Source organism: Apodemus sylvaticus, chromosome 15, assembly GCF_947179515.1.
Source record: "Apodemus sylvaticus chromosome 15, mApoSyl1.1, whole genome shotgun sequence".
NCBI classification, from domain to species: Eukaryota; Metazoa; Chordata; class Mammalia; order Rodentia; family Muridae; genus Apodemus; species Apodemus sylvaticus.
In genome coordinates this window covers 28,201,975-28,227,902 of record NC_067486.1, presented here as the reverse complement: position 1 = coordinate 28,227,902, position 25,928 = coordinate 28,201,975, and the positions used below count along the sequence as shown (strand labels likewise).

At 37.5% G+C, this 25,928-nt stretch overlaps 1 protein-coding gene across 1 annotated transcript in view; it reads left to right on the top strand.

Moving 5' to 3' along the window:
- Nucleotides 1-24,234, top strand: part of Gbe1 (1,4-alpha-glucan branching enzyme 1) — a 244,121-nt gene extending 219,887 nt beyond the window's left edge. Inside the window, exons 15-16 of the mRNA XM_052158831.1 lie at nucleotides 16,494-16,609; nucleotides 24,075-24,234. Of these exons, the coding sequence (XP_052014791.1) occupies nucleotides 16,494-16,609; nucleotides 24,075-24,131 (173 nt within the window). The 3' untranslated portion in view covers nucleotides 24,132-24,234. The remainder of the gene's footprint in view (nucleotides 1-16,493; nucleotides 16,610-24,074) is intronic.
- The last annotated feature ends 1,694 nt before the right edge of the window (nucleotides 24,235-25,928 follow it).

Here is a 25,928-nt window from a genome sequence, read left to right as displayed (position 1 = left end):
CTGTCTCCTGGAATTAAAGGTCTGTCTGTATTCGAGCTGGATCACACAAACCTCTTTGAGTATGATCTCTTGCCAGAACAACCACATTCGTGCTTTAAAATTCCTCTAGAGTTCTCCACTGCTAATCTGCCGAGATTCTGTCAAATTCCTTAGGCACGGAGAGAGATTTCTTCTTGCAATTTCTTATTGTTCCAAGCTTAGTGTTCTCTTTATAATCCATTATGTTTTGCAAGTCTCATTTGATTTTGACCTTTCCTCACTCTTACTTATGCATTCACCTTTAAAACTATTACAGAATGCTTTTAGATATAGACAATATGAATAAATTAAGATTCTGTCATTACATTTCTGACTTTACCAAAATGGTCTATGATAATTGGTTTTTCTACATGTAAATTGAATGCACATTGTTGCTGTAAAAATTCTTCAGTGTAAAGACTGGATGTACTCATCAAGTAAAGCAACTCCAGATTCTGAATTCCTAGGAAAATAGATTTGATCCCAGTGAAATTTTCTGTTTCTGGAAAAGTCATTGGAATTTCTTCTGTCACTACAAAGTACCAATATGTTATAGGTAACATATTTGAATTCTTCAGCACTATCAATGTTTAAACCTGTATATCTTGGATTTTATGTAGCAAGGCATCAACCTGACTTGATCTTTGGAGAATTTGTTGTGGTTTCTTCCCAGGAACTTGTAAATGGAGCTTTTTGAGAGATAATGCCAGACGAGGGAGGAGAAAACCTTAAGAATGCTTTTAACTATCTTTCACAATAATACATAATTTAGAAAACTGAGAGGTAAGACTTATTTGTGTCAATAAGGTTTTGAATATGGTCTTTATAGTTATTGTCAAAGGATAAACACTGTTTCTTTCTCCTAGCTAGATGAATAACAAAAACATCAATATCCTTTGCCTATGCATGCACATTGGTTGCCATTTTCACTCTTAATATCCAGTATAAGACATTAAGACTTGGTAAACAGGCAGGTTTCACATTTCATGCTTAGAACGGTGGGATATCTTTTTCCCAGTATGTTATACTTTCCTGTGATTTCACCTTGTTCATCTGCAAAGAGGAAAAATCAATACTCTTTTTTTTTGTGTGTGTATGGTTGTTTCATTCCTTTACCTAGAATATTATCAAGTGAGTATTGAGTCAAAATTAAAACTTGTGAGCCTCGAAAGAAAGCCTGTTCTTTCTAATCTATAACACAAATGGTGGTGCGACTTTTTAAATAATATGAGAGAAAGATGCATATCGTGGTACATCTTCTAAAAGCTTACTGATTTTTTAAGTATTTAAGTCATATATCCTCATGCACCATATGGAAAGAACTGTATTGGCTTCATCTAACATAGCAATACACAAGCCTGTGAATACCTGAGGCTTTCCCTCCCGCATATTCCTCAAGCATCGTGTTTACTACAGAGCCCATGCTTGTCCAGTTGTCTCATGGTGCATTTTCCTTGATTTTTATGTTTTCCATATGTGTTTGGATATGATAGCAATGGTGAGTTTGGTGATGAGTGTTGATTTCTATAACATTATTATTTTTCCTATAATTCTGGAGAAAACATGTTCTGTTAGGAAATTGAACCAATGAATCGTGGTGTACTGCATGCTCTCCCTGTCCTCTCCTTTCCCACCTCACAGTCGAACACCCACATAATGTTTCCAAGGAATTCTTCCCTGTTTTCTTTGTTACCGATGTTTGCAGAAAGGAACAAAACATCTTTTAAAAGTAAAATAGAGGTATTCAGGTCATCTTCTATTGTTGTTATTTACTCTGAAATGGAATAGATGTACCACAGTTGTATATTTCAACCCCTCTACTACATCCAAGTTTACTGTGCATGCCAACGTTGAACCTGAGAGACTGTTTTAAGGCATATCACCTGCTCTGCAAAAGTGAATATCACACTGAAAGCATAAACAGCAGACCGGTCACAGGTTTTTAAGTGTGTCAGGATGCTGCTGGGGTCGAAGTAGTCCTGATCCTGACATAGCATCCCCTTATCCACATGGCATTTCAACTATTCAAGGTCAGATGCTAAAAGGAGCCATCGCATCTGTGGCCCTTGAGGGGTATGTGAGGACAAGTCAAATTTTTTACAGCTAGGAAAACAGATGAGTAAATACATAATAGGTTTTACCTGAGATCTCAAAAAATATTTTTATTAAACTGCTGCAAGATGTTTGCCTTTTAAAATGTAAATTCAGAGTGTGACATTTGCAACCAGTATACATGTTTCCTAATGAGCAAATAAGGTCATTTGGATGACGCACTGGAGTCTGATAGCTGGAGGCAGGGCTGTGTCTGTGCTGCTTGATTTAGAGAAGCTTTTGAAGTGCAGTTGTGTAACACTGTTATATAGAAGCAGGACTTTATGAAACAAGTAAAAGCAAAGGAATTAATTTAGGATGAATGACATGCTATGTTGTGTTAAGAGGATATAGTACACATAAAGGATAATTTCTAAAAAAAAACAGAGATAAGATTTTTTTGTTTTATGGATTATAAATATTTGGGTAAAATGTAAAGCATCTGGACCAGGATTCTGGCTGAAATGCATGACAGTCACTAGAAACACATGCACGCATCGGTCCTCTTTTGTTGTGTGACTGTATATCACCTGATCTTGCTGTTTTTGTGAGCAGGGGAACATAAGAAAAGGGCACTTTTCTATTCATTGCAGTTCTTCCTCATCTTTAGTTTTAAAGACTACACGCACACACCTATTTGCACACATGAGTTGAATACATTTCCCTTATTCTGTCTTTAGATAACAATATTACTTATAAATTCTTAGGGATTCTAATTGATTATTTTTCCTTGGTAAACACTTTTTAGTAATCCTGACATGAACTAATACAATATTTTTCAGGTTGACTTAATATATATTCATATGACTACAGGCAGTAGTGAATACGGCTTAATGGGTAAACACAGCTTTTTTGTGTGGTTTGGTGTGGTGTTACAGGATGGAGGGGTTGCTTTGTTCTGACTATTCATTGCAGTGCTGGGAAATGTTCAAGAGCATTTCTGTGGTGGGTCTCTAATGCATTGAATATTGCCTAATTATGAATTCATACACAGCAGCTCTATCTATATTCCTATCCTCACTATCATGCTTTTCTGTATGAAAGTGAATTTAGAAATATTATAACCTTTAAAAACAATACACATTTACTTCATGTTATACTATCAGTAGTTTAAGAAGGTGTTTGTCACCAACTTCTAAAAGGGAGTCTCAAAGAGGCAACAAACTACTCTCAGGGATTCCCCACATGCTCAGTAGTAGATGGCCCTCAGAAAATACACTCTGATGTTTTCATCTCCCCAAGGCACATGTAACTCCTACAGCCTCCAGATGTGTGATTTGTTAACTTTCTTATTCACAAATCTGATCTCTGTGCTAGAATAGTGTCTCAGATACAACTGACTGAGGGATATGGTCTATCTGGACCATGTATGGATTAAGAAAGTAGATGGTTTTCTTGTCAGTGTTTTCATTACCAAAGCACTTACTCAGTGTCCTGGTGTGATGGATGGAAGCTGGTGTGTGTGGTAGATCTGGAAGTAGTGCTGTGTTTATTGTATTATGTTGTATTGATTAGAATATCTAATCACCAGGAAGTCTTCCTCACTATGGCCTAAACTATTTTTTCCCCAAGTTTTTTTTTTCATGCCCGATTCCCCAGTTTACTGACATATAACAATTCCTCTCCGTCCCTTTACAGCACTATAACTGAATCTTGTCCGCTCTCTGCTAAGCTCCTTCTTTATTCCTGTGCTATTTTCCCAGTTTTCCTTCCCTCCACATGCCTTCCTCTATACTGTGGCAATATATTGTGTTCTTTCTTTCCCTTTTCCAACTTCTTTATGAAATAGCCCCTTCCACCCAAGTCAGTTCTTCTCATTAATTCTATTCTTTGCCATCCTTTGGCCTGAAGAAATCATAGATTTCTCATAGATTCAGCAGTTCACGGTATGATGGGTGTACTGGCTGGTTTTGTGTGTCAACTTGACACAGGTTGGAGTTATCACAGAAAAGGAGCTTCAGTTGGGGAAGTGCCTCCATGAGATCCAGCTGTGGGGCATTTTCTCAATTAGTGATCAAGTGGGGAGGCCCCCTTGTGGGTGGTGCCATCCCTGGGCTAGTATTCTTGGGTTCTATAAGAGAGCAGGCTGAGCAAGCCAGGGGAAGCAAGCTAGTAAGGAACATCTCTCCATGGCCTCTGCATCAGCTCCTGCTTCCTAACCTGCTTCAGTTCAAGTCCTGACTTCCTTTGTGATGAACACCAATGCAGAAGTGTAAGCTGAATAAATTCTTTCCTCCCCAACTTGCTTTTTGGTCATGATGTTCTTGCAGGACTAGAAACCCCGATTAAGACAGTGGGATTCCCTATTGACCACCATGCTTTGGCCTCTGCTCCGCTAACCAACTTCTGTTCAGGTGGCTGGTGATGGATGAATGTTCAGGATTACTGGGAAGCATGGACTGTGGTTTTTAGACATAGATCTTAAACATGACCTTTGCAGCTTATTCAAATTAAATAGAACTACCTTGGTGAAGAAGTCTCTGTGCTTATTTTAAATTAGTGTCAGAAGTTAAATTTCCATAACACTTCCTAGAGTTCCATTTACATCGGCCCACCCAAGCCTCACATTATGTCAAGCAGGCTGGTCAGGCCTGGTGTTCTTAGCCTTCATCTACATATGAGGATCAGAGATATTCATAACTTTCTAAAGGTCAAAGTCCTGGTAAGTGAATACATGAAATTTAATCGAGTCTCTCTATTTCAGCACAGTTTTATATTTGGATAACAAATCATTTTTTGTTGCCCTGCAGAAATGCTGTTACTGTACATAAAGCATAGCTCACTAATTAGAATGAAAATATAACTTGTGTTCTCTTTCCCTCTTTGCAAAAGTAAATGGTTCTTCTGACTAAATCCTGTTTTGGTGGCGGAGAATGGGGTGGGGAGCTAACTGTCTTAGGCTATCCAAGTTTGCAACATTTAGAATGACAGCTCTGTATGAATGGGAAATGTTTTCTGCTTTATTGGAGCGTAAGTGATAAATTGATGTTGTATATATTTAATACGAAGATATATTTTAAATAGTTGCTTCATTCAGCTTACATAGGCTTAATCTTGCTCTGTTACCTGCTGCGTGTACATGCGCATATGTAGAGCGAGCACCTGCAATGCAGGCCCACAGTTGGTTTTCTTCTCAACTCTGTCCATTATTAACTGAAGTCATCATGCTGTGCTTTAGGCCTCTGGAGTTTATTGACCAAAAGCCTTCCATTTTTCCTGTTTCACACTTGCCCTATGGCGCACAGCAATCACTGTTTGTCTCTCTTAAGAATTCAGCTCTTTAGATTCTCAATGTAAGTGATATCATTTAGTATTTGCTTTGCTATGGCTGGCTCATTTCTCCTAGTGTGGTATCTCCTGGGTATGTGTTATTGCAAATAGTTTCTTTATGTCTGATATTCCATTACAGATAAACACTATATCTTTTATCCATTCCATTTTGGAAACTGACGTTGTTTCATTTTCTTAGCCTTGGTGGACAGTTCGGCGTGGGTTGTTGACATCTACAGATTGTTTAAACTGTTGGATTAATTTACTTTGGCTATATACCTAAAAGTGAGATTGGGAATTTGTGGTTATGAGTTGTATTTATATTTTCCACAATGGATGTAAGAACTTGTAGCCATACCTCTTTGCTTCAAATCTTTACCAGCGATTATCATTGGACTCTTTTAATAATAGTAATTCTACCACATATGTGGTAATGCATCACTTTTGGTTACTATTTCCCAAATTGTGATGCTGAGCACATTTAGTTTCATTCTCTTCCAAGAGGACATCCAATTTTCCCACCATAGGTTATTAAGTAGGTAAATTATTCTCTACTGGGTGCTCTTAGCCCCATTGTCAGTGATTGGTACCTTATGTGAATTTGTTCCCGGGCTCTCTGGTTTGGATTTTTGGATTCTATATCTGTTTTTATGTCATTAACATGCTATAATAACATCACTATAGTCTTAAAATGAACTTTTCAACCTGAGAATGTAATGACTTCATCTGTATTCTTCTTTCTCAGATCAATGTCATTTATTCCAAATATACTGTGGTTTCATGTACATGTTAAGATTTTTTTTTATGATGATTAATGCCAGAGGACAGTTGATAGGGATTGCATCATGACCATTAATTGCTTTGGAAGGTGTGGACATTTAACAGTGCTAGTTGCAGTTAACGGACATAGGCTATCTCTGTGATGAGCTCACTTCCTGAGTATGTCATAACATACTGTGTAGGTACTTTTGATTGCTGTGGTTACAGTTGAATTATATGATTATGCTTTCTCCAAATGTCATGGCAACCATAAACCAAAAACTTGGAAAAACTCATAGGAAAAAACAAGTATAAAGAGAAAGTAATTTAAGATTTTCCTATAAGAACAGAACAATGTATAGGTATCCACTGTCCCAAATGTAATATAGCAAAAAACTTTGCTGTTAGAAAAGACAACTAAATGTCATCTAGACTGGGTATCTTGATACCTAAGTGTATTGTGAAGTATATTATACCCAACATTACTGCAAGAAATACCACTAAGTATACAAATGTCATCATATTATATATGGGGGGAAAAGAACCATTAGAAGTAACAAACTTATTTTATAAAAATACACTTTGAGAAATTACATACAAGTCAGTTGCAACTGTATATTAGAAATATATTCTTGAAACTTTTAAGAAAACCGTGCTATTTTAAAAATAGAAAACAAAAGATATTTTGAAATAAATTAGCTAGCGATAAACATTTTAAAATAATTCATTAATTTTAAGAACATAATTATTACATTCAATTTTATATTAAAGCTAAGGTTATTTCAGCTTCATATGTAGACATCAAATATCAACTAATCATTTATATTATTAGAGGGCAAAGGTGTTTAGGATCCAACGTTCTTTTAAACACAGCAGAGATTCCTTACAAAGAGGAAAAATGTAATAAGTAATTCTGGTCTCGGAAGCTTGCTTCATGAGCTCTTTTTCACATTTTTTCCTTGACTTGCAGAAGTTATGGTATCCATGCTGCCCACACATTACTGGTTGATACTTACATGTTCAAAGACTCACATAGTAAGTAAATATATATATATATACATATATATTAAGAAAAATAAATGATATATATTTTGCTTTATGAGCTAAATACCTTTGTCTGTAGGCATTTTCTTTTAAACGATGATTCTTGTTTGCTTGTAGTCACATTTAACCTACTAAAGTACATACACAGAGAGCGACAAACTGCTGGGGTTGAAACTTGATGAGAATCAAGTCATCTAAATAAGACTCCTGTATATTAAATAAGTAGAAAAGCAATGATAAAAAGTGTGTAGGAATCTTGATTCTGAATATGCCAGAATTTTGTGTGATTTAAAATGTTGTAAATCATATGTTCAATAATCATATCTAAAACACAGATTGTCATTATGAATGACAAATTAATGCATTTTAGAAGTAATGTAGCAAATACGTGTATTTTTCAGATATGTGTACTCCTTTTACAACTTCTGTATAAAAAGATTATGGTCGTTTTCAAGGTAGCATTACTGTATCAGGAGTACTATACCCATGGAAATATTTTATAAAACTCACTAGTGTGTGCTAAACTTATGTAGTTAAACCCTCTTACTTTTGAAATATACAAGTGTGTTAATAAGAACTTTGACTGCACAAGTCAGCCTGATGTCTCCGTACGTGGCTATATGCCCACAAGTTTTCAGTAACCACTGGGCCGATGATTCAGGTGTGCACGCTCCTGCTCTGGCCCAGGTATTCACACCTACTACACATAGTTTATGTGAAACTAGCACCGTCCGAATTCAATCAGCTACCTAATGCACTGACTAAGAGCTAAATAGTGATAGGTACAAATGAAAGATGTGTTGGTTTGAAGAGGTTGACTCATTGGAAGTGTCACTGTAAGGAGCTGGGGCCTGATTGGAGAAAGCGAAACCTTGTTAGAGGAAGTGCATCACTGTGGGGGTGGGCTTTGAGGCTCCTATGCATACACTCCACCCTGTGTGGAATAAGAATCATCTTCTGCCTCTCTTCAGATAAAGATGCAGAATTCTCAGCTCCTTCTCCCACACATATCTGCCAGCAGGACCTCTGAACCTGTAAGCCAGCCCAATTCAATGTTTTCTTTTATAAGAGGTGCCTTGGTCATGGTGTCTGTTCACAGCAATGAAACCCTAACCAAGACAAAAGATTAGTGTATTTCTGTGTTACTTCACATAATAAAAATTATATATCATAGATGCAATAATTGATTTTAAGACTTTTAAGTGTTTTTATGTTTATACACTTTAAATAGAATGATAGAAACATGTATTTTCTGACCCCACCTATTCAAAACCATGTGATTTTTGTCTAGTCTTTTTGATATTCTGTGTTTAAGTTGAATTACTAAGAAAGCTAACCAAGCAAGCAAATGAAGGTATTTAAACCTGTCATGTCTTTAATAAACTTATTACCCTCTATCCTCATCAACTAAAAATTATGTAAAGTTTCTTATTTCTAAGACTCATATAAGTCAGTTATTTTGTTGAGAATTAATTTTTTCACATTACCATGTATTTGTTAACTATGGTCAGTTATCTCAAAAGAATATCTATTGCGAATCTATTAAAAGGTTACAGAATACTTTTAAACATGTAAGCCTTACAGATAATGAAATTTGCTAAGCACTTGGGTAGATTGCTTCTTTATATAAATATAAAATTTGAACTCAGTATCATGAGGCAAGAAAATCCGGGTTGGTGTTTTATGACCAAAGGCATGGGAAGCTTAATAAGCAGGGACTGAGTATGAATCCAGGGAGGAAAGGCAAGAAGGTGAGGAAAGAAGGGACTCACAAATTATAACCTCCGTCCTCAACAACAGGAAAGAAATACAGAAATGTCTACAGAGATTGAGTCAGATGATGAGAAACATAATAAATCCATAGTTCTTTTAAATTTCATAGCATCTTTAAAAATCGGTGCAATTTCAATCAAAAAATCCTTAAACCAAATCAAAGCAAGAAAGTACAGGGCTGTGTTTAGTTCAGGATATGAGCAGCTCCAATAGGCTTTTCCAAGGCGATTCACAACCTTCACAAAAGACCATTTTCCATTTTGAAAAATTAAAAGTTTTAAATATCTAATATTCCAAAGGCTGCGTGTGCTGGCTGATAAAGCTTTACTGTATGAGTTTGTATGCAGCAAGAGAAACCTGAGATCCATTCTAGTTAGAGTGGAAGAATTGGAAGAGAATCGCACCACTGTGAAGAAAGACTTGGCTAAATTGAGGATAAGTATAAAGTAAAGTAGAAGTAGGCTATTTTTACAGTTTCCCTCTTCCGAGAGAATATTATGCCATGCCCAAGTCTATAATAACCGTAGCCACCACGGAGAGAAACCTTAGCAGCTTCCCTGTGCTAGAGGCTGGGCGAAGCACTTGGGTAGATTGCTTCAGTTAATCCCTATCCAAAAAAAAAAAAAAAGTCTCATTCCCTACATAATTTGCAAAGGGGAACCCGAAACTGATGGAAGTTAAGTAAAGCTCAGAGATACAGAGAGTGATGGACAGAACTGCTTTCAGAGCAGGTTGTTGGATAGAAAGCCCACAGAGTGTTTACAAACGCTGCCTCCTTTCCGAGGCTGTCTGAACAGCTGTGGTGATAGACCTTAGTGCTTATAACTGTCTGTTATTTTCAGGAACGTTGCCTCGTTTCTATTTAGGTATATGCATGTTCACTTTTGTGGCAGGCTTTTTGGGCATAAGTTTAGATTAAGTTTGCTGGGGGAAGTTCATAAGCAGGAGACCTACTCGCAAGAGCTGATTAACTCACCGGAGCGAGTGTATGTAGAGGCAAGCGGCAACTGCAGGATTTCATCGGCCCGTTTCCGTCTCATCATTTCGTGAGGATCTCTCATTAAACCTGGATCTTGCCTTTCTGCTTAGGTGTCCATCCTGGGAGTCCCTCGGTGGGTCGCTGAGATGTCCCACAAGCACTGGAATTGCAGTGCTGCCACACCCAGGTTGATTAGGCGATAAGATCTCAGATCTTATGCTGGCCTAGAAAACATTAACACGGGGTCAAAATCAAAATTAGTTTTTAGCTCAAAGGCACAATATAGTTTTGGTATATTAGGGATTTCTGTGCATAGTACAAACTGGTCTTGATAATAAGATTTCTGATTTGAAGGCAAAAATAACTTATTCTGTTTCTTATTAATTTCAAAATAATTGGTTTTGCTTCATTAGATAGCTGGATTTCTAAGAATGCAGATAACAGTGTGATGGACAGCATATTTCTAGAGGGAACGTAGGCTAGAAGTGTGGGCACTTGTGGTTGTGGGTGAAGTTGTTGCTGCATTTCTCTATTCTCGAGCTATTGAAAAGCTTTATTTAGTTTAAGTTACATAATCTTCCATGACAATGAAACATTGTCGGTTCAATCAGCAAATAGATTAGCTAGAAATATTCTGTAGAATATTTAGAATATTTTTCCTATTTGTACATAGAGTTGTGTAGCCCTCTGTATTTTCTATTGTTTTTCAATCTGTTATTTACTGATGTGTGTCCTTAAGCATCCTCAAGAATAAACTAAAGTTTTGCATGAAAATGCATTTCACAAAGCACACTCATCCGTTAATTAACATGGAAGATAATGACATTTGAGAAAGACGTCCTCTGAGCTTGCTTTATTGATATTCACACTGCACGGTATCTACAAGTGTAGACAACATCGATCTTAACAGGGATTGGAGTTTATTTTGTGGTCTAAACCCAGAAAGCTTTTGTTGACGGAACAAGTACATCCCAGCTTAGAATAGGAATATCCTTCATTTGGGTACATATTAACTCTGGTTGTCAGTTGTCATTTAAGCTTCTTATGAAGACTCAGTCATGACTGCCTGTGTGGCTGATGCACAGAATTTCTTCTCTACCCAGGACTCCATAATTAGTTTAAGCCAATAAGACAAAGAATGTTTTCCTCCAAAGAAGAGTTGCAGTTTAGGCTTATTGCATTTTAAAATATTGAGCATAGTCAGAGGTAAATTTCCAATTTAGTTTTCACATTCTTACTCTACAATCATTTTAGAAGTTCCTCCAATAGGAGGATTGTTCATTGAGGCCTAAGAGAGAGGCTGGAAAGTGCTTACTTTATAGAAAGAAATGAGACCATACCTGTCAATTGTCATCAATGGTCTCCGAAGTAAGTAAAATGTCAGAATACTGTCGCAAGAGTTAATATTTTAAAAAGAAAGATAGAAGTCCCTGATTATATCACCACCCCACCCAGACAGACCCAGAAATGGCACTTACCGCTAACACATCACGGACCTTTACTATCTCTGCTTAACAAAAGAGACCAACCACATCAAGTAAAGTTGTTGCTTCTACAAATTTTTAATACAACATATACAAATTTTATTTCATACAAATTGTAATGTAACTCATTATAAAATGAAATCACAGATGTGGTTCAAATATTATATCACTGATACCTTATATTTTATAGATCGTATGTGTCAACAGATAAAATTCAACTTGTGAAACAAGAAGCGATGCAGTGTATTTGAACATCATAGCAAATACTGTGTAGTCATCTTTAGAGTATTGAAATCCTAAAACCTTCTAACAGCTGGTCATATTCTTCCAAACAGACATTCGGTTACTCGGGGTTACTTCAGTGAGAGTGGATCTTAGAGTCTTAACACTGTTTTCTCTCTTGGGTATAGAGTCTCTTTCCTGGTATCATTCAGCTCACTTGAGGTAATATAATGGCTCATCAAATGAGCGTGTGCATTAAAGAATTAGATGTGAAGACAATTGATTTCAAATTAATGACCTAGTATATGTTTTTCTCATATTGTCATGTCTTCATTGGGATATGTCTTATAAGGAGTAGCACAGTCAAGTGTCTCTCTTTAGGAGAGATAATATAAAATGATGAGATTCCTTGCAGGTATATACTAAGTCACTGGCTCTGCCATCTTTATGGCCATCAACATTGGCAGGACACTGTCCCCCACCCCCTTTTCTGTCACGGAATTGGAAATCACAGGGGCTGTACCTTACAAATAAATTTCTCCAGCTTTATCAATGGGAGTGAAGTGAATTTGGCACTGAATGATATAAATGATAGCTCTTCTTACATCAAAATGCTCACACTTTGAACAGACACTTTATCAAGTGCCTGAGCAAACACAGCAGCTTTTGAAGTGTTTGAAGAGCCATTCAATTTGAGAGTCTCCGTGCCTTCACTGTTCCTTAATCTTATTAGTGTAGGCCTCCTTCAGAATAGACTCTTCCCTTGGTTTAAACTTAAGGACATAGATTATAAAATAATGCTTAAAACTTCTTATCTACTTCAACCTGTTGATAGATATATCAAATACTTAGGCAGCTCTTGAATTTAAAATAAGAAGTCATAATATTTTAAAATGCTATCCAAATTGGTAAGGACCTATTTCATCTCCCTTTTTTTTAATAGAAAAGAGAAATCTCCATTTAAAAATTCTATTATTCTTTTCTTAGTGCATCTCCCAAAATTCAGCAAGGAAATAAAATTGGTTCACAAGTGACGGGTTAAGTGAATGAGAATGGATCCAAACTAACACAATAAACTGTCCCCATGCTGGAAGCATCCATCTTTTGCATTTAAGTGTACTAACTTTGAGGGCCACCACTTACAACCTCTCCTATTTCCTCACACTGTATTTATTCTGGCTCATTTGTCTTTAAAATCTCAGGGATCCATCCCATATATAGTTACAAAGCCCAGACACTATTGTGGATACCCACAAGTGCTTGCTGACCTGAGCTTGATATAGCTGTCACCTGGGAGGCTCTGCCAGTGCATGACAAATACAGAAGGGTACATACTCAGCCAGCCATTGAACTGAGCATGGGATCCCCAATGGAGAACTAGAGAAAGGTCCCAAGGAGCTGAAGGGGTCTGCAGCACCATAGGAGGAACAACAAAATGAGCCACCCAGTACCCCCAGAGCTCCCAGAGACAAAACCATCAACCAAAGAGTACACATGGAGGGACCCATGGCTCCAGGTGCATAGGCAGCAGAGGATGGCCTTGTTGGACATCAAAGGGAGGAGAAGTCCTTGGTCCCTGCAGTGTTGAAATGCAAATAAAGAATATATCTAATAAAAAGAATTAAAAAAAATAAAACAACTCAGTAAGAAACAGCATTCACCAGCATTTTACTTGGTTCTCCCAGAACCCGGATAGACAGGTGCAGAGAATGGGGTCATCAGAGCTGCCTTTGATTCTGCCTTTGATTGTGCCAGACACCCAACTGGACCACTCACCAGGTTCTCTGTTTCGGGGCAGGACTACCCTCCCCTTCCACTTTCTTTCCCCAGATTGTGCGCCAGCCTCCTTATCCTTGGACACTGTTAACCTCCTTAGTATTTTCCCAGACTATTTTTTTTTTTTTTACCTGACCTTTATACTTGAGTCATGACTTTTAGGTTGAAGTCCCTGATAATCAAACCATGTTTGGATTAAAATGTTTATCAGGGTCAGACTGAATCAACAGATCACATATTAATGCATTAGTCCAGCCTTGCTTCTCCCTTCTGTACAAACTGGCACTTCTCCCTTTTCTCTTTCTCCCCCAATCTCTCTTTCATTGAGTGTGTTTTTTTCTCTAGTCACAGGAATGCTCATGCGTGATTAGTCTCCCCCATGACAGGGTCTGAATTATGTATAAACTAAGACCATTTACTGATTGCTATATCTTTCATTCTGTCTTGTAGATTTTATATAAACAGCTGCTGAATGAGATAGTAAAAATAATTTACTCCCTGTTTTTCTAACGTAAAAGCTTATTCTTTGCAGTTTCACACCTGATAGTGAATCGGTTTAAATGGTTTATTTAGAACGTCTTAGAAGAAGGCACTTCTTCTGGGTGTGGGGTGGTAGTTATGAACAATTGCAGCCTGTGGATATTTCTTAAGGATTGCTTAAGGCTTATGTTTGTAATTTGAAAGCACATTAATTAACAGGGCATTTTAGAACAACTTAAAATTATCTGAGTTGTAATTTTCAAAATATACTTATATATTTTGAATGAGATTTAAAGAGAGATTAAGGGACTTCCTGAATGAGAGAATATTTAAAATAAGCAAATGAAATCAGCTGGTCTGATAAGCTTCTCTTAAGTTCTTTGGCCAAGTTTTAAGCAAAGCCTTATACAGGGAAAGGACTTGATTGACTAATACGCCACAGCAAATAAGAACTAGAAAATGACTTCCCCATCATCACCTTTAGTATTTCACTTTGTAGCAACTTCTAAGTTTAAGCACTGTAGTTCCTTAAGGAAGCTATTACGTTCCCCAGGTGATAAAGACGCAAAGCTGGATTGTTCCCTAACTGGGTACAGAAGAAGTTTTTCCTTAAAAATTATAGACCAACCAAAAGGGAAAAGGCCAGCTGATATTTCAAAACTTCTCTGTCTTTTTACAATCTCAAATTACTATGGCTCAAATTACACACATATAAAGTGGACTCTTCCTATTTTTTAATATGCTGTATGAAGAAGAGAAATGCCTGCTGTTCTTCCTGTATCACTGATTTTGAAAATAAGTAGACTAAGGTATACTGTTGAATTTTTCAGTGGATTAGCCTTGCAACAACTGAAAACAAAAATTCTGTGCTCAGCGACTAATGCATATGGATCCTCTGTCTCTTAAAATAATACACCTGTCCACTCAGGGAAACCCTTCTAGCACAACTGCCACTGGGTGCCACGGTGGAAAAGCTTCTAAGAAAAGACCCAGAAGTTTCATGAGATGAGAGCTATTGGCTGATGTTGAAGATGTGCTTGACTTTTATAGCCTTCACCAAAGCTCTTCTTGCTAACCAGTAATCTGTGTGTAATTTAATTCAGTAGTTATGAATATCATAATCTGGGGCATTCTTCTCAAAACTGACTCTTTGAGATATCAATCCATGTCTCAAACCATGGGGTATTAGAATGAAGAACAGATCTAAACTTTATTTTGGTCACTCCTTGATGTTTCCCTGATTTACTGTGTCTACTGTCGTGTTCACCAATGATATTTCCCCATAAAACTTACTAGTAGGCTTAAGTCATTTCATAGGCATTACGGTGCACTCACTGGTAAGTTCTGGCCTGGAAAGCATCATCTGAATGCTCACCATCTCACCTCACTGAGCACACTAGCACCCTGATCATCAGCATTTGTGGGAATCCAAGCAGACTGACCTGGATTGACCTAGGCTGTGTCACTCCTTATACCACATTTCCTGTGGCGTGTCCATCTGCATCTCTGACCCAGACCAAGGTTTGTAAAGGACGAATACAATAGGCCACTGATCACCGCCCACAGGCACAATTATTAGGATCCTTTTACAGTATGAGAAATGCACAAGCATTATTGGTACTGAAGATTTAAATCTCAGGAAAAGAAAACTAAACTGCCTTAGTACTATCTGCATTCAGCATAAGGCTAGACTACAAAGCAAACTCTCTAAGTACTGATAAGTATTTACTTGTGGATTTTAATGTCAAGTACTATTTCTAGACATTTTCAGTTAATAAAATAGCCGTTCGGTTTCTTCTGTAAGTGTAGCCATGCTTATCACTATGAATACATGCTAGTCTGAGAGGACACTGGGTAGTGAGTTGGAGAACATGTAAGACAGAGGATTTAATCTTCAGCAATTCAAGGATGGAAATGGTTAAGTGACTGCCAATTCCATGACTGCTGATTCCATGACTGCCACACAAATCCACCTGTGCCAGTGACTGTGGGTTTACCTGCTTGTGTTGTCTAAGACCGGATAGTTGGGATAAGGCTGCACCAGGAAAACTTCCACATACTTAGTTTATGTCTTTGTTTGTCAGTCTGATATTCAAGTTCTAAAATGAATTTAAAAACAAGGCAGAAATAAAATGTTTTTTTCAAATGAGGATCAATGTATGCATGTATGTGTGTCTTCTGTAGTATGTTTAATGCATTTTAAAAACTGATGTAACTAACACATTGATTATCACAACTATATATTAAATGTATTCCTTGTGGTTTTTTTAGGTAGAAATATTACCAGTGAGCCCCATGTCTCTTCAGGGAGGAGCAACATGTGAGATAGAGGATGGGTTGTTTCCAAAGCGAAGGGGATGCTCAGCCATAGGGACACTCAGAGCCAGGCTGTGCGAGCTCTCCGTGGATTCCATGGAGTGTACGTGGAACCTTGGGGGAGGCGCTAGATCTTAGCACTCTTTTGAACAGGAGAACTTCCACGGTGTTGGAGAAGGAACAACTTCACAGCACGAATCATGATTTAACATTACTCAGAGTGCATTTATGATGTCTCCTTCCATATTTGTACAATTGTGAATCCCTTAATGGCCATACATTCAAAATTGTACTAGATTCAGATGCAGAGGAATATGGAGGACATCAGAGACTGGACCACAACACTGATTACTTTGCCGAGGCTTTTGAACATAACGGGCGTCCCTATTCTCTCCTGGTAAGTAAGCGTCTGTAGATTATTTTCATTCTATTTTAATTTAATTCTTTAATTTCATAGTTACAGTTTTTTTTCAAAGAAATAACTTTTTATATTCTAATGGGGCAGGAGCGAAAAGATAAGCAAGACAGGAAAATGTTGTGTGAGACACTGGGTCTTAGGAATAATAAGACTGAAGGATATTTGGATATGTTGGAAGAAATATTGACAGAATTTAAAGTTATTTCTTTGGGCTTGAGGGGACAGGTTTGCTTTATTTTTTTTTCATTACAACCATGTGTATTCTTTATGTAACAACTTAATTATTGCTTTCTCCGCAGTATATTTCATTAACTCGATTTGTACATTATTGTCCATGTAATGAAGTTTAATTTAAAACATCTTGACGAAATACATGATTTATATCTTTTCTGTCAACTAATAAATTGAGAGCCAGATTCTTTGTAGTTATAAATTCTCTCAATTATTCATGCACCTAAAAAAGCTTTTTATCATATGAGTTTTGTTATGCTGCAATGTAGAAGATGAGCTGCCGCCTTCAAATACTGAGTTTCTGTTCTTAGAAGATGTAGAGTTTAGGAACATGTTAGACTGGGGGAGATTTCGCATTTAATTTATGGCCATATGGTAGGCTCAGGTTACAAACAAATCATATTTTCTTTCTTTTTGCTTTTCTTGGCTGATCATGTGCCTGCCGTTCTGTCTCCCCTCTCTCTGCATCTCTCTCTCAGACCTCCCCTGTTCTCTTTTACTGTGAGAGGTATTCTTTTCCACTCCTACCCTCAGGAAATAGCTAAAGCACATGTGGATATATCATAGCAAGAAAGCAGATTTTCATAAATTATTCACTTTTCAATAAAGTTTGTAAGGTAAGCCTTAAAATGTGTGGCACCCCTGGGTTCCATAGTCATACTCTACCCTACCACTGGAAGTTGCACAAGCCTCCCATTTAATAAAGTGTTTTATCCCAGGCATAGCAGATCAGCCAGAAAGTACTTGAAAGGACTGTGGAGCTGGGGGCTGAGGAGTGATGTTAGCACATTGGTCAGGCAGACCCAGCTGTTGTCCTTGTGTGCGCGTGCGGTTGTGTTGATAGCCCTGATGTAGGCTTAGGTGGTGACAGAGGGACCGTGTCTGCATATACTCAAGGGAGAAGGCTCATGATACGATCACACTGCACTTTTGAAGAACTGAAGTACTACTGCTATAACCTGTCGAGGCATTCAATTTTGACATGAGCAGTACGGTTGATAAAAAATAGTTCCATAAGAAAAGTGAGGAAATTACCTAAAAGATGTGGAATAACCAAAAAGGTAAAAGACTCCTAAGGGAGTTGGAGAGATGATTCAGCTCACAGGGAGGAACCGGAGGAGCGGCAGCCTGTCGCAGTAAAATGGAACTTTATAACCTGGAGTTTGATAGGAGGAGTTTGAAAGATTTAGCAAACTTCTTTTATAGGCAGATGTGTCAAACGTTCCCGTACCTGAACAGAACTTTGCTAGGTCTAGGCTCTGTTGCTATGCTGAAATGATGAAACCAACAAACAAAGGCCATGGAAGAGACCTTGAATCCAGGGCTCTGGCTGCCACTCGAGAGCTTTAAGCCCTTGAGTAATTTACCGTGACCACACCTGTTTCCTCGTCTGTAGATGAGGGCAGACAGTGTGGTTCTCAGTGTGGAAGAGGTTCTTAGGAGCACAAAGCCAGAAACGCGGCCAGGCTTTTTAAAGACTGCTGGAGGTCCTCCTCCATGTCTTGAAGTCCTCCTGGCCATGTGTTGGCACATTATGTCATTTTAATATCTTGAACGTGTCAAGACAGTAAGTGCTGTGAGGATGCTTAGTTACAAATACCTTCTCCCAAGTTGGAAGAGATTGTTTTCATTGATAAGCACTCACAGTTCCTGGTGTAGGTAGAAGATACTTTGGCATCTATTGGATTTTTCAGGAGAAAAATATCCTGACATAATTAAAACCAGCCACCAAGCCAGCATTAGAGGCAACCAGGTTACTTTCTAAGCACAATTTGAAGTGACCATGCAGACATGTCACAGCTTCTGAGTTAGCAGGGTGAATGGAGACTCTCCCTTCCCTCTAGGGTTTAGTGATACAACCACAAGTGCAGAAGAAATACCAAAGGTCCTGAGGACCATGTACAATACAACTGTGATCCACCTCAGTCAGGAAGGTGATGAGAGCCTGCCTTTCACACAACAGAGCCTGGTTCTCTGAGACCAGAAATGCTTGATAAAGGATCTGTCTACAAGAGCAGGTTCCAAATATAGTGAGCATTGGAAGAAGCTGGCCCAAATGAGCCAGTTATATAAATATACATAAATACACACACACACACAAGAAAACAAGTTCCACTTGCCAATTATCTGTTAAGCAATGAGGGCAAAGGGCAGGGGACAGGAAATCACGTAAACAAAAGCATCTGTTACAGGAATGCCTCATTAGAGTCAGAAGTCCTTCGAAACGGGATTTGTGAGTTCTAGAACCCAATTAAGTGCTTGAAAGTGACCCTCAGTGCACTCTGGTTCATACCAATAACATCAGCTCTGTGTACAGCAGTCCCGGGATAAGGAAAGGAAAAGTAACTCTAAGTTTCCCTCATCCTGTGAAATTTCTGCCCATCATAACCGGTTCACAGCGTTTTAATGTGCAAGCTCAGTAAGCCACGGGATCTGCTGAGTAGGTGTCAAATCTGCTTTCAAAGACAGCGACAAACAGAGCTCAAAGGCATCTTAAAATACACCTGCATCCTGCAGCATCAGCAGGTACGGCCCAGCTCTGCCTGTGACTCCTCACTGAAAACCAGAAAAGCAGAGGTAACTGGATTCACACCACCCCTGAAACGCTTTTGGAGAGTCAGGGCCCAGAATAGCAACTGAAGTAGTGGGACCGAACTCCTCTAGCCTGCAGTGCTGATGGGTTGGGGGAGCTGCACTAATTATTAGTGATTATTTAGCATAATTATTTCTCTATATCCTAGTTCCTGGCAGAGGAGCTGGAACGTTAACCTGTGTGCAAACTGGCTTGTGTTGGGTGAACAGACCCCCTTTCCCGTCTCTGGCTCCTAAGTTTAAATTTCACAGTGTAAAGGGAAGCACTGGAGCTCAAGGATTCTTCACAGCCACAGAGACGATGGTCTATGGTGAGGATGTGGCTGACGCAGGAGGCTGGGCATTAATTGCTTTGTCAGCGTGGCTCCTTCCCAACATAGAGTTTATTTGCACCTATTCTAAATCTGGGGATTTATAAGGGTTTAATTTAAAGGGGGGAATCTGGCATAGGTGTAGTTTCTATTGTAATACACTCTTCTATAAATATTGAAATTACAATTTTATACAGTTGGAGCGTGTTTTTGGCACGATCTATAGAAATGTTGACTTATTTTAGATAACAAAAGCATTTAATTCTTAGAGTTTTGTTTCCTTAATATTTCTAAATGAGTATGTCCTATATAGAATTGTGTATAGAATTATATAATACATAGAATTTAAATTGATAAATGTGGGTTAATTATAACATGTGTGTGTGTATGTGTGTGTGTTACTTTTCTCCTAGATCTTAATATAAAAAGAGAGCTACTTAAACCTTTTTCATAGAAAGTACCTGTAAACTAATACATGTATACAAAAGCTAAAATTACCTTTAACAGTCACTTTTTATGAAAAATATATTAACTAAGAGGTCAATATATACTGGCCTATATTTCAGTAAAGAATATTTCCATCCCACCAATATTATATCTGAATGAGATGTCACTAAGCTTAACGTTTTCATATATATTTTCAAAATGCCCTGTGTAGCATTATATCTTTTTTATTTTAAAATGCTGTCATTGCAACATTTAGACACCTTGTTTTCCAAAATTATGTAACCAACTTTGGAACTCATATCCTGAAGAAAAATAACACGGCCACGCTGATATAACAGCTCACTGTGTGGTCATGTGGTTTTGAGACACACACACACACACACTGTGGGTTACTATAATAATTAAGACTTGAGCTAGCCACAAAATTCGGTAGAGTTGCATGTATTTGACTCTTAGTAAATGATTTGAATGCCACTTCCTTTGGACCAGGTCCCCATGACTGTGGCTAGACAATGAAGTTCAAAGACATGTATCACATCGTCTCATTTCTTCTTCACTACAACATGTACAAGGCTGAAAGTCTACTAAGATGTGTTTTATAGCACACATGGTCTACAACATATATACTATATCTTTTCTGTATATATATACCAAGATGTAAGTTATATTTAAACATACTTAAACATTTATGCGTAAATCTACTTCTGTCTGTGCCTCTTCTCTTGCCATACAAATCAAAGACGTTTTGGAATTTAAATAGCAAGATGAGAGTTACAAAGCCAGTACTGATGCCCTAAGTTTTAGCAGCAGTCCCAAAGCATGATCTCATCCTAAGGATCAACATTGGTTATCTTCAGCATTTAGTAAAATTGGCAGTCAATTCCAAGTGACTAAGAAACTTGGTTTACCTACAAAGAAACTCAATAAAACTCAAAAATTCATAAATAGCCAGAGTTGGGGAAAATAACTTGCTTATGGAATTTTTTTTATACTGTGGTGGTTAACAGTGCAGCAAGAAGTGTAATTATATAATAGTCCTGTTAAAGATATTATGATTACCAACTGAAGGATTTCGAACAGGTATTATTGTTGTCTCTAAGTATGACTGAAATTGGGGCCATTAAGTTCCTTACACACAGTGTTCAGCGTCATTTAGGTAGAGAGAATTCTCAAAACACGTTCAATCAGTTAATGCCAAAGTGGAAAAGCCAATGTATGTATTGCCACCTTGAAATTCTTATATCCTCTGGTTTCCAATTCTTAAATTTGAACTAGCTAAACTATTAAAGGATCTAAAGAAACGCTCCTCACAAACGGTACTTATTACCCACATTCTAGTAATAAGTCACTATGCACATAGGAGTCAAACAGTAGCTACCATGATTGCCTAGAACTGAGGCAGATAAGAGACTGAGGGGACCTCTTCTGAGGTATCACTGTGCCGTCCAGCGAAAAGACCTGCTCATTTTTCGTCCCCAGCCTGATTGATGTGTCTCATTGCAGCTTCTCCAGACTGAACTGCCAGGGCCCTGCGGCCCCACATCATGGGACAGATCTTCTCAGGATGATTTTAGTGGAAGGGAATGTGAACTGTCTGCTTTCTGGTGCTAGGTCAAAATCTAGGTTGTTCTTTGACGTAAGATTGTCTGTGGTGGCAGAGCCTTGAATCTTACCTACAAGTCAAACTCAGGATCTAAGATCCTAACACATGGACTACAAACCTTTTGATGATCACCCTTTAGAGGGACAGATTACTTTAAATTTGTTCCAAAGATGCTTAGAGTAGGAAATGAGCTTACCTGACTGTCTGTCCCTTTGTTTCTTCTCCTTTGCTTCGATGGGCTTCTTTTGTCTGTGGCTTCATTGTAGACATTTAAAATCCCTTGGATTGGAGCCTTTCTGAATCCTTGGGGTACTTCTACCTTATATATATATACGGCTTCCCTTTGTTGGTAGAATTTTCTACATCTTACTTTAATCTGTGTCTTAGCCAAGAAGAATACACTGGGTGAAATGAATTGCAGGAGCAGTTAAATTCTAATATGGTTTAAAAGTTAATAGACATTAATGCAATGTGTAAATTATAGGTAAAAAGTTTTTGGCATTGAAATGCTTGATTTCCCCACCTGTAATAACTAGAGATGTGATATTTACCTTTTTCAAAATACTTGGTTGCAAATCAGATTGTGACACTGAACTACAAGTGGCTATTGGCATTTGTTAAACTTTTAACAGATGAATATTATTTTCTAAATGACTGTTACATTTACGGAAAGATGAGGAATGGCCTCTAGCCATTGCATTCATGGCATAATTTTATTTAAACTTTAGCTTTTAACATGGACTGTCTTTTAATGTTTAAAACCAGCCAGTCCCATTGGTCTGTCTGACTTCTTCTGGGATTCTTTACTGTAGATATCTTAGACAAGAAGTAGTGAGGACATTTGCAAAGCAAAAGGGCAAATGAAATTATTTTTGTTTTTCTTCATAAAGCCATGTTTCTTGTAGCTTTTAATTTGATTGCAAACTATAAGAGACATGTCAAGCGTTTGTGTAGAGGTAAAATAACTGAATATGGTGATTTTTTTTTTGTAACCCTTATGGAAATTAGTGCGGAGGTTCCTTAAAATGTTAGAAATAGAACTCCCATGTGATCCAGCTACACCATTCTTTTTGTTTGTTTGTTTTGTTTTGTTTTTGTTTTTTATTTTTTTTATTCGATATATTTTTATTTACATGGGGAATCATTTGAAATATGGTGAAATATTAGCAAAGAAATATATATTTATAATTATAATATTATTTTATTATTTACAGTGCTATTTCTTAAGTGTGTTATATAGGAAATAAATCAGGCCACGCAGTTCATTAGTTATACATTTTATAAAGATTTTCTTATGAGTAGTTATATTCGAGGACCTTTTGGAAGTGTGTTCCTCCACAAGTTACAAGTATTTTTCAAAATGCAGCCATTATTTGGACCCAACTTTTCTAATGGCACCCGACAGTGGCAAAAAATCAAGAGATATTTAACCCCTGCTTCCTTAAAACACCTAGTCAGGTAAGAGGATAGATATCTGGAAGAAGGAAGGAAGGAAGGAAGGAAGGAAGGAAGGAAGGAAGGAAGGAAGGAAGGAAGGAAGGAAGGAAAATGAAAAACACAAATTGTGTGAAAAGATCCCAAGGAGCCAAATGGCTTCTGTGATTTAAATGGAGTGGAGAACATTGAGAATGTGATATTGTCCTAGGGAAACTTGGCCGCGGGGCTAGGGATTGCTAAGACCTGAAAGCTATAGGAACCAGGGTACCAGGGAAGAGCTTAAAGCATCAGATACCTTCTAGACAAGATTCAGAGGAGCATAGACTGTAGCGGGAGGTTGTGATAGAACCCAGAAGGGCATATCGCAGTAAGATAGGAGTGTGGAAAGGGCGTGTCCTATCTCAGAGAAAAGGGTCCTTTATTTTGTCTGTTTCTTGTTTTGTTTTTTTCTTTATTCGGGTTAACTTTATTGAGTGCCTAATTGTATTCATTCTTCCAATCACAGCAACCTTGTGAACTGCACGCAGCCCTTGTGCACCAACTAACAGTAAAATTTAAGAGAGCCTTTTACCTCATTCCTGTAAGGAATTGCATCTTTTGCAAATAGTTTGGAGCCCTCTAGTGGTTACTGTTGTAATAGTCTTTGCTGCCAAAAGAGCTGAAAACTTATGAACTTGATTGAGCCTTCTGAAAGCTGGTAGAATTTACATGAATCACTGTGACCCTAGTCATATGAGAGACTGCTTGTTATATATGTCACTTTGGTGATATGACAGTGTGTTCAACGTTTCTTTTAATTACGCCGTTGTGATTGTGTTGTCAGGTGTACATTCCAAGCCGAGTGGCGCTCATCCTTCAGAACGTGGATCTGCCAAACTGAAGAGACCGGAACTCAGCCTGTCTCACGCTGATGTGTTGACGCTGATCCCCGTCGCAGTGTTGATAATATGGAAGCTTTGCAAAACACTGCTGTCTAGCCAAAACATCAGGCTGAAATTCAACATTGCAATATGCAAACATATAAGCTAGAAGTAGAAGGGAGGATGTGCTTCAAATATTAGCAACGTCTACTTCAAAGCCATCCAAGAAATTAGGATTTGCAGATGAAGTGTAACACATGGTAATTTTTAAATATTACTTTATTGGCAAAGTGTTTGATTCTTTCATTTTAAATTTGAATTATTCATCAGGCATGGTTATTTTGGCTGAAGTAAAAATAATTTTTTGAGATATTTGGTGGCCTTATTTGTTCTAATATCTACTAGTCTGAATGATCGGTACTGAGTTTGTTTCGCTGCTGTGTTTTTAAAATTATGTTTAGAAATACTGTATTAAATATGTAGCACTAATATAAAAATAAGGATCTTATAAAAGATAATATAAAATTCTTATCTGTGCCTCACTTTGCGTTCAGTTTTATCTTGTAATCTCCTGTCCATATACTGTTTCAGTAGATACTAATATTTCAGTCTTCTGAAGACTTGACATGGTCACTGTAGCATTTCCAATAATGTCTTTCACTTCAATCAATAAAAAATGTTAAATTGCATTGACTAATGTGCTTTTTATTGTGCTATTATAAGGAATGATTTGCAACAAATATTAGTGAGCTTTATTTCAACTCTGATGCATTCTCCATGTAGATTCATGTATGTTTAATGGACAAGGTAGCTAATAACTTTTCTGCCTGGTGGAAGCATTGTGTAATTACTCTGCTGTAAACAGAATAACCAGGGTCCCGGGAGAGGGCTCAGTGGCCTAGCGCACTTTTAAAAGTGGGAAGACCTATGCTCTGAGGTTGGGGAAATTATTCAATGGTTATTCAATTATTTAATGGTAGATTACACCTGTAGATGACCTAGGTTTAGTCCCCAGCATCCACATTGGGTAGCTCACAACTGCCTATGACGATAGCTACACTATATAAATAAATAAATAAATATATATATGTGTGTGTGTGTGTGTGTGTGTACATATATATATATATATATATATATATATATATGCAATATAACTTTCTGGTCTCCAAGATTAATCAAGCTCATGTGTGTACCTATGTGTAGGTGTATATACATAATAAAAATACAATCTTTAATGAGAGGATGCAAGTTCAAATTCCTAGCACTTCCATTAAAACTAAGACTGACTATGTACACTGAAAACCCAAGCTTTAGGCAAAGATGACGAGCAAATCCCAGGAGCTCAGTGGCTTGGCACCCTTGGCAAAAGAGTTAGCTTCATAAATATGATGCCCTGTCTTAAAAGACAAGGTGAATGGTGACAGAGGAAGGCTCCTAGCATCTTCTTCTGGCTTCTATGTGCATGATACCTGACATGTTGTGACACACGCTAAAAAGTCCTACACAGTGTAGACATTGTAGACAATGTATGAACTATGAAGAGACAACCATATTAATGAATTTGGATATCTAAGCTATTCTGCTTTATATCAGAACCAAACTCTTAAAACTTGATTTTTGAGTCTCAACTTATTTGTGTGTAATGTATGCACCACAAATAATGATGCATTCCTGAGAAATGGGTTTTCTTTTTTATTAACCTTATATTTCTATTTTTTATTTGATTTATTCTTTTTTGCATTTATTTTTTTAATATTTTTATTTTCTATATTCTTTGTTTACATTCCAAATGACTTCCCCTTTCCTGGATCCCCCCT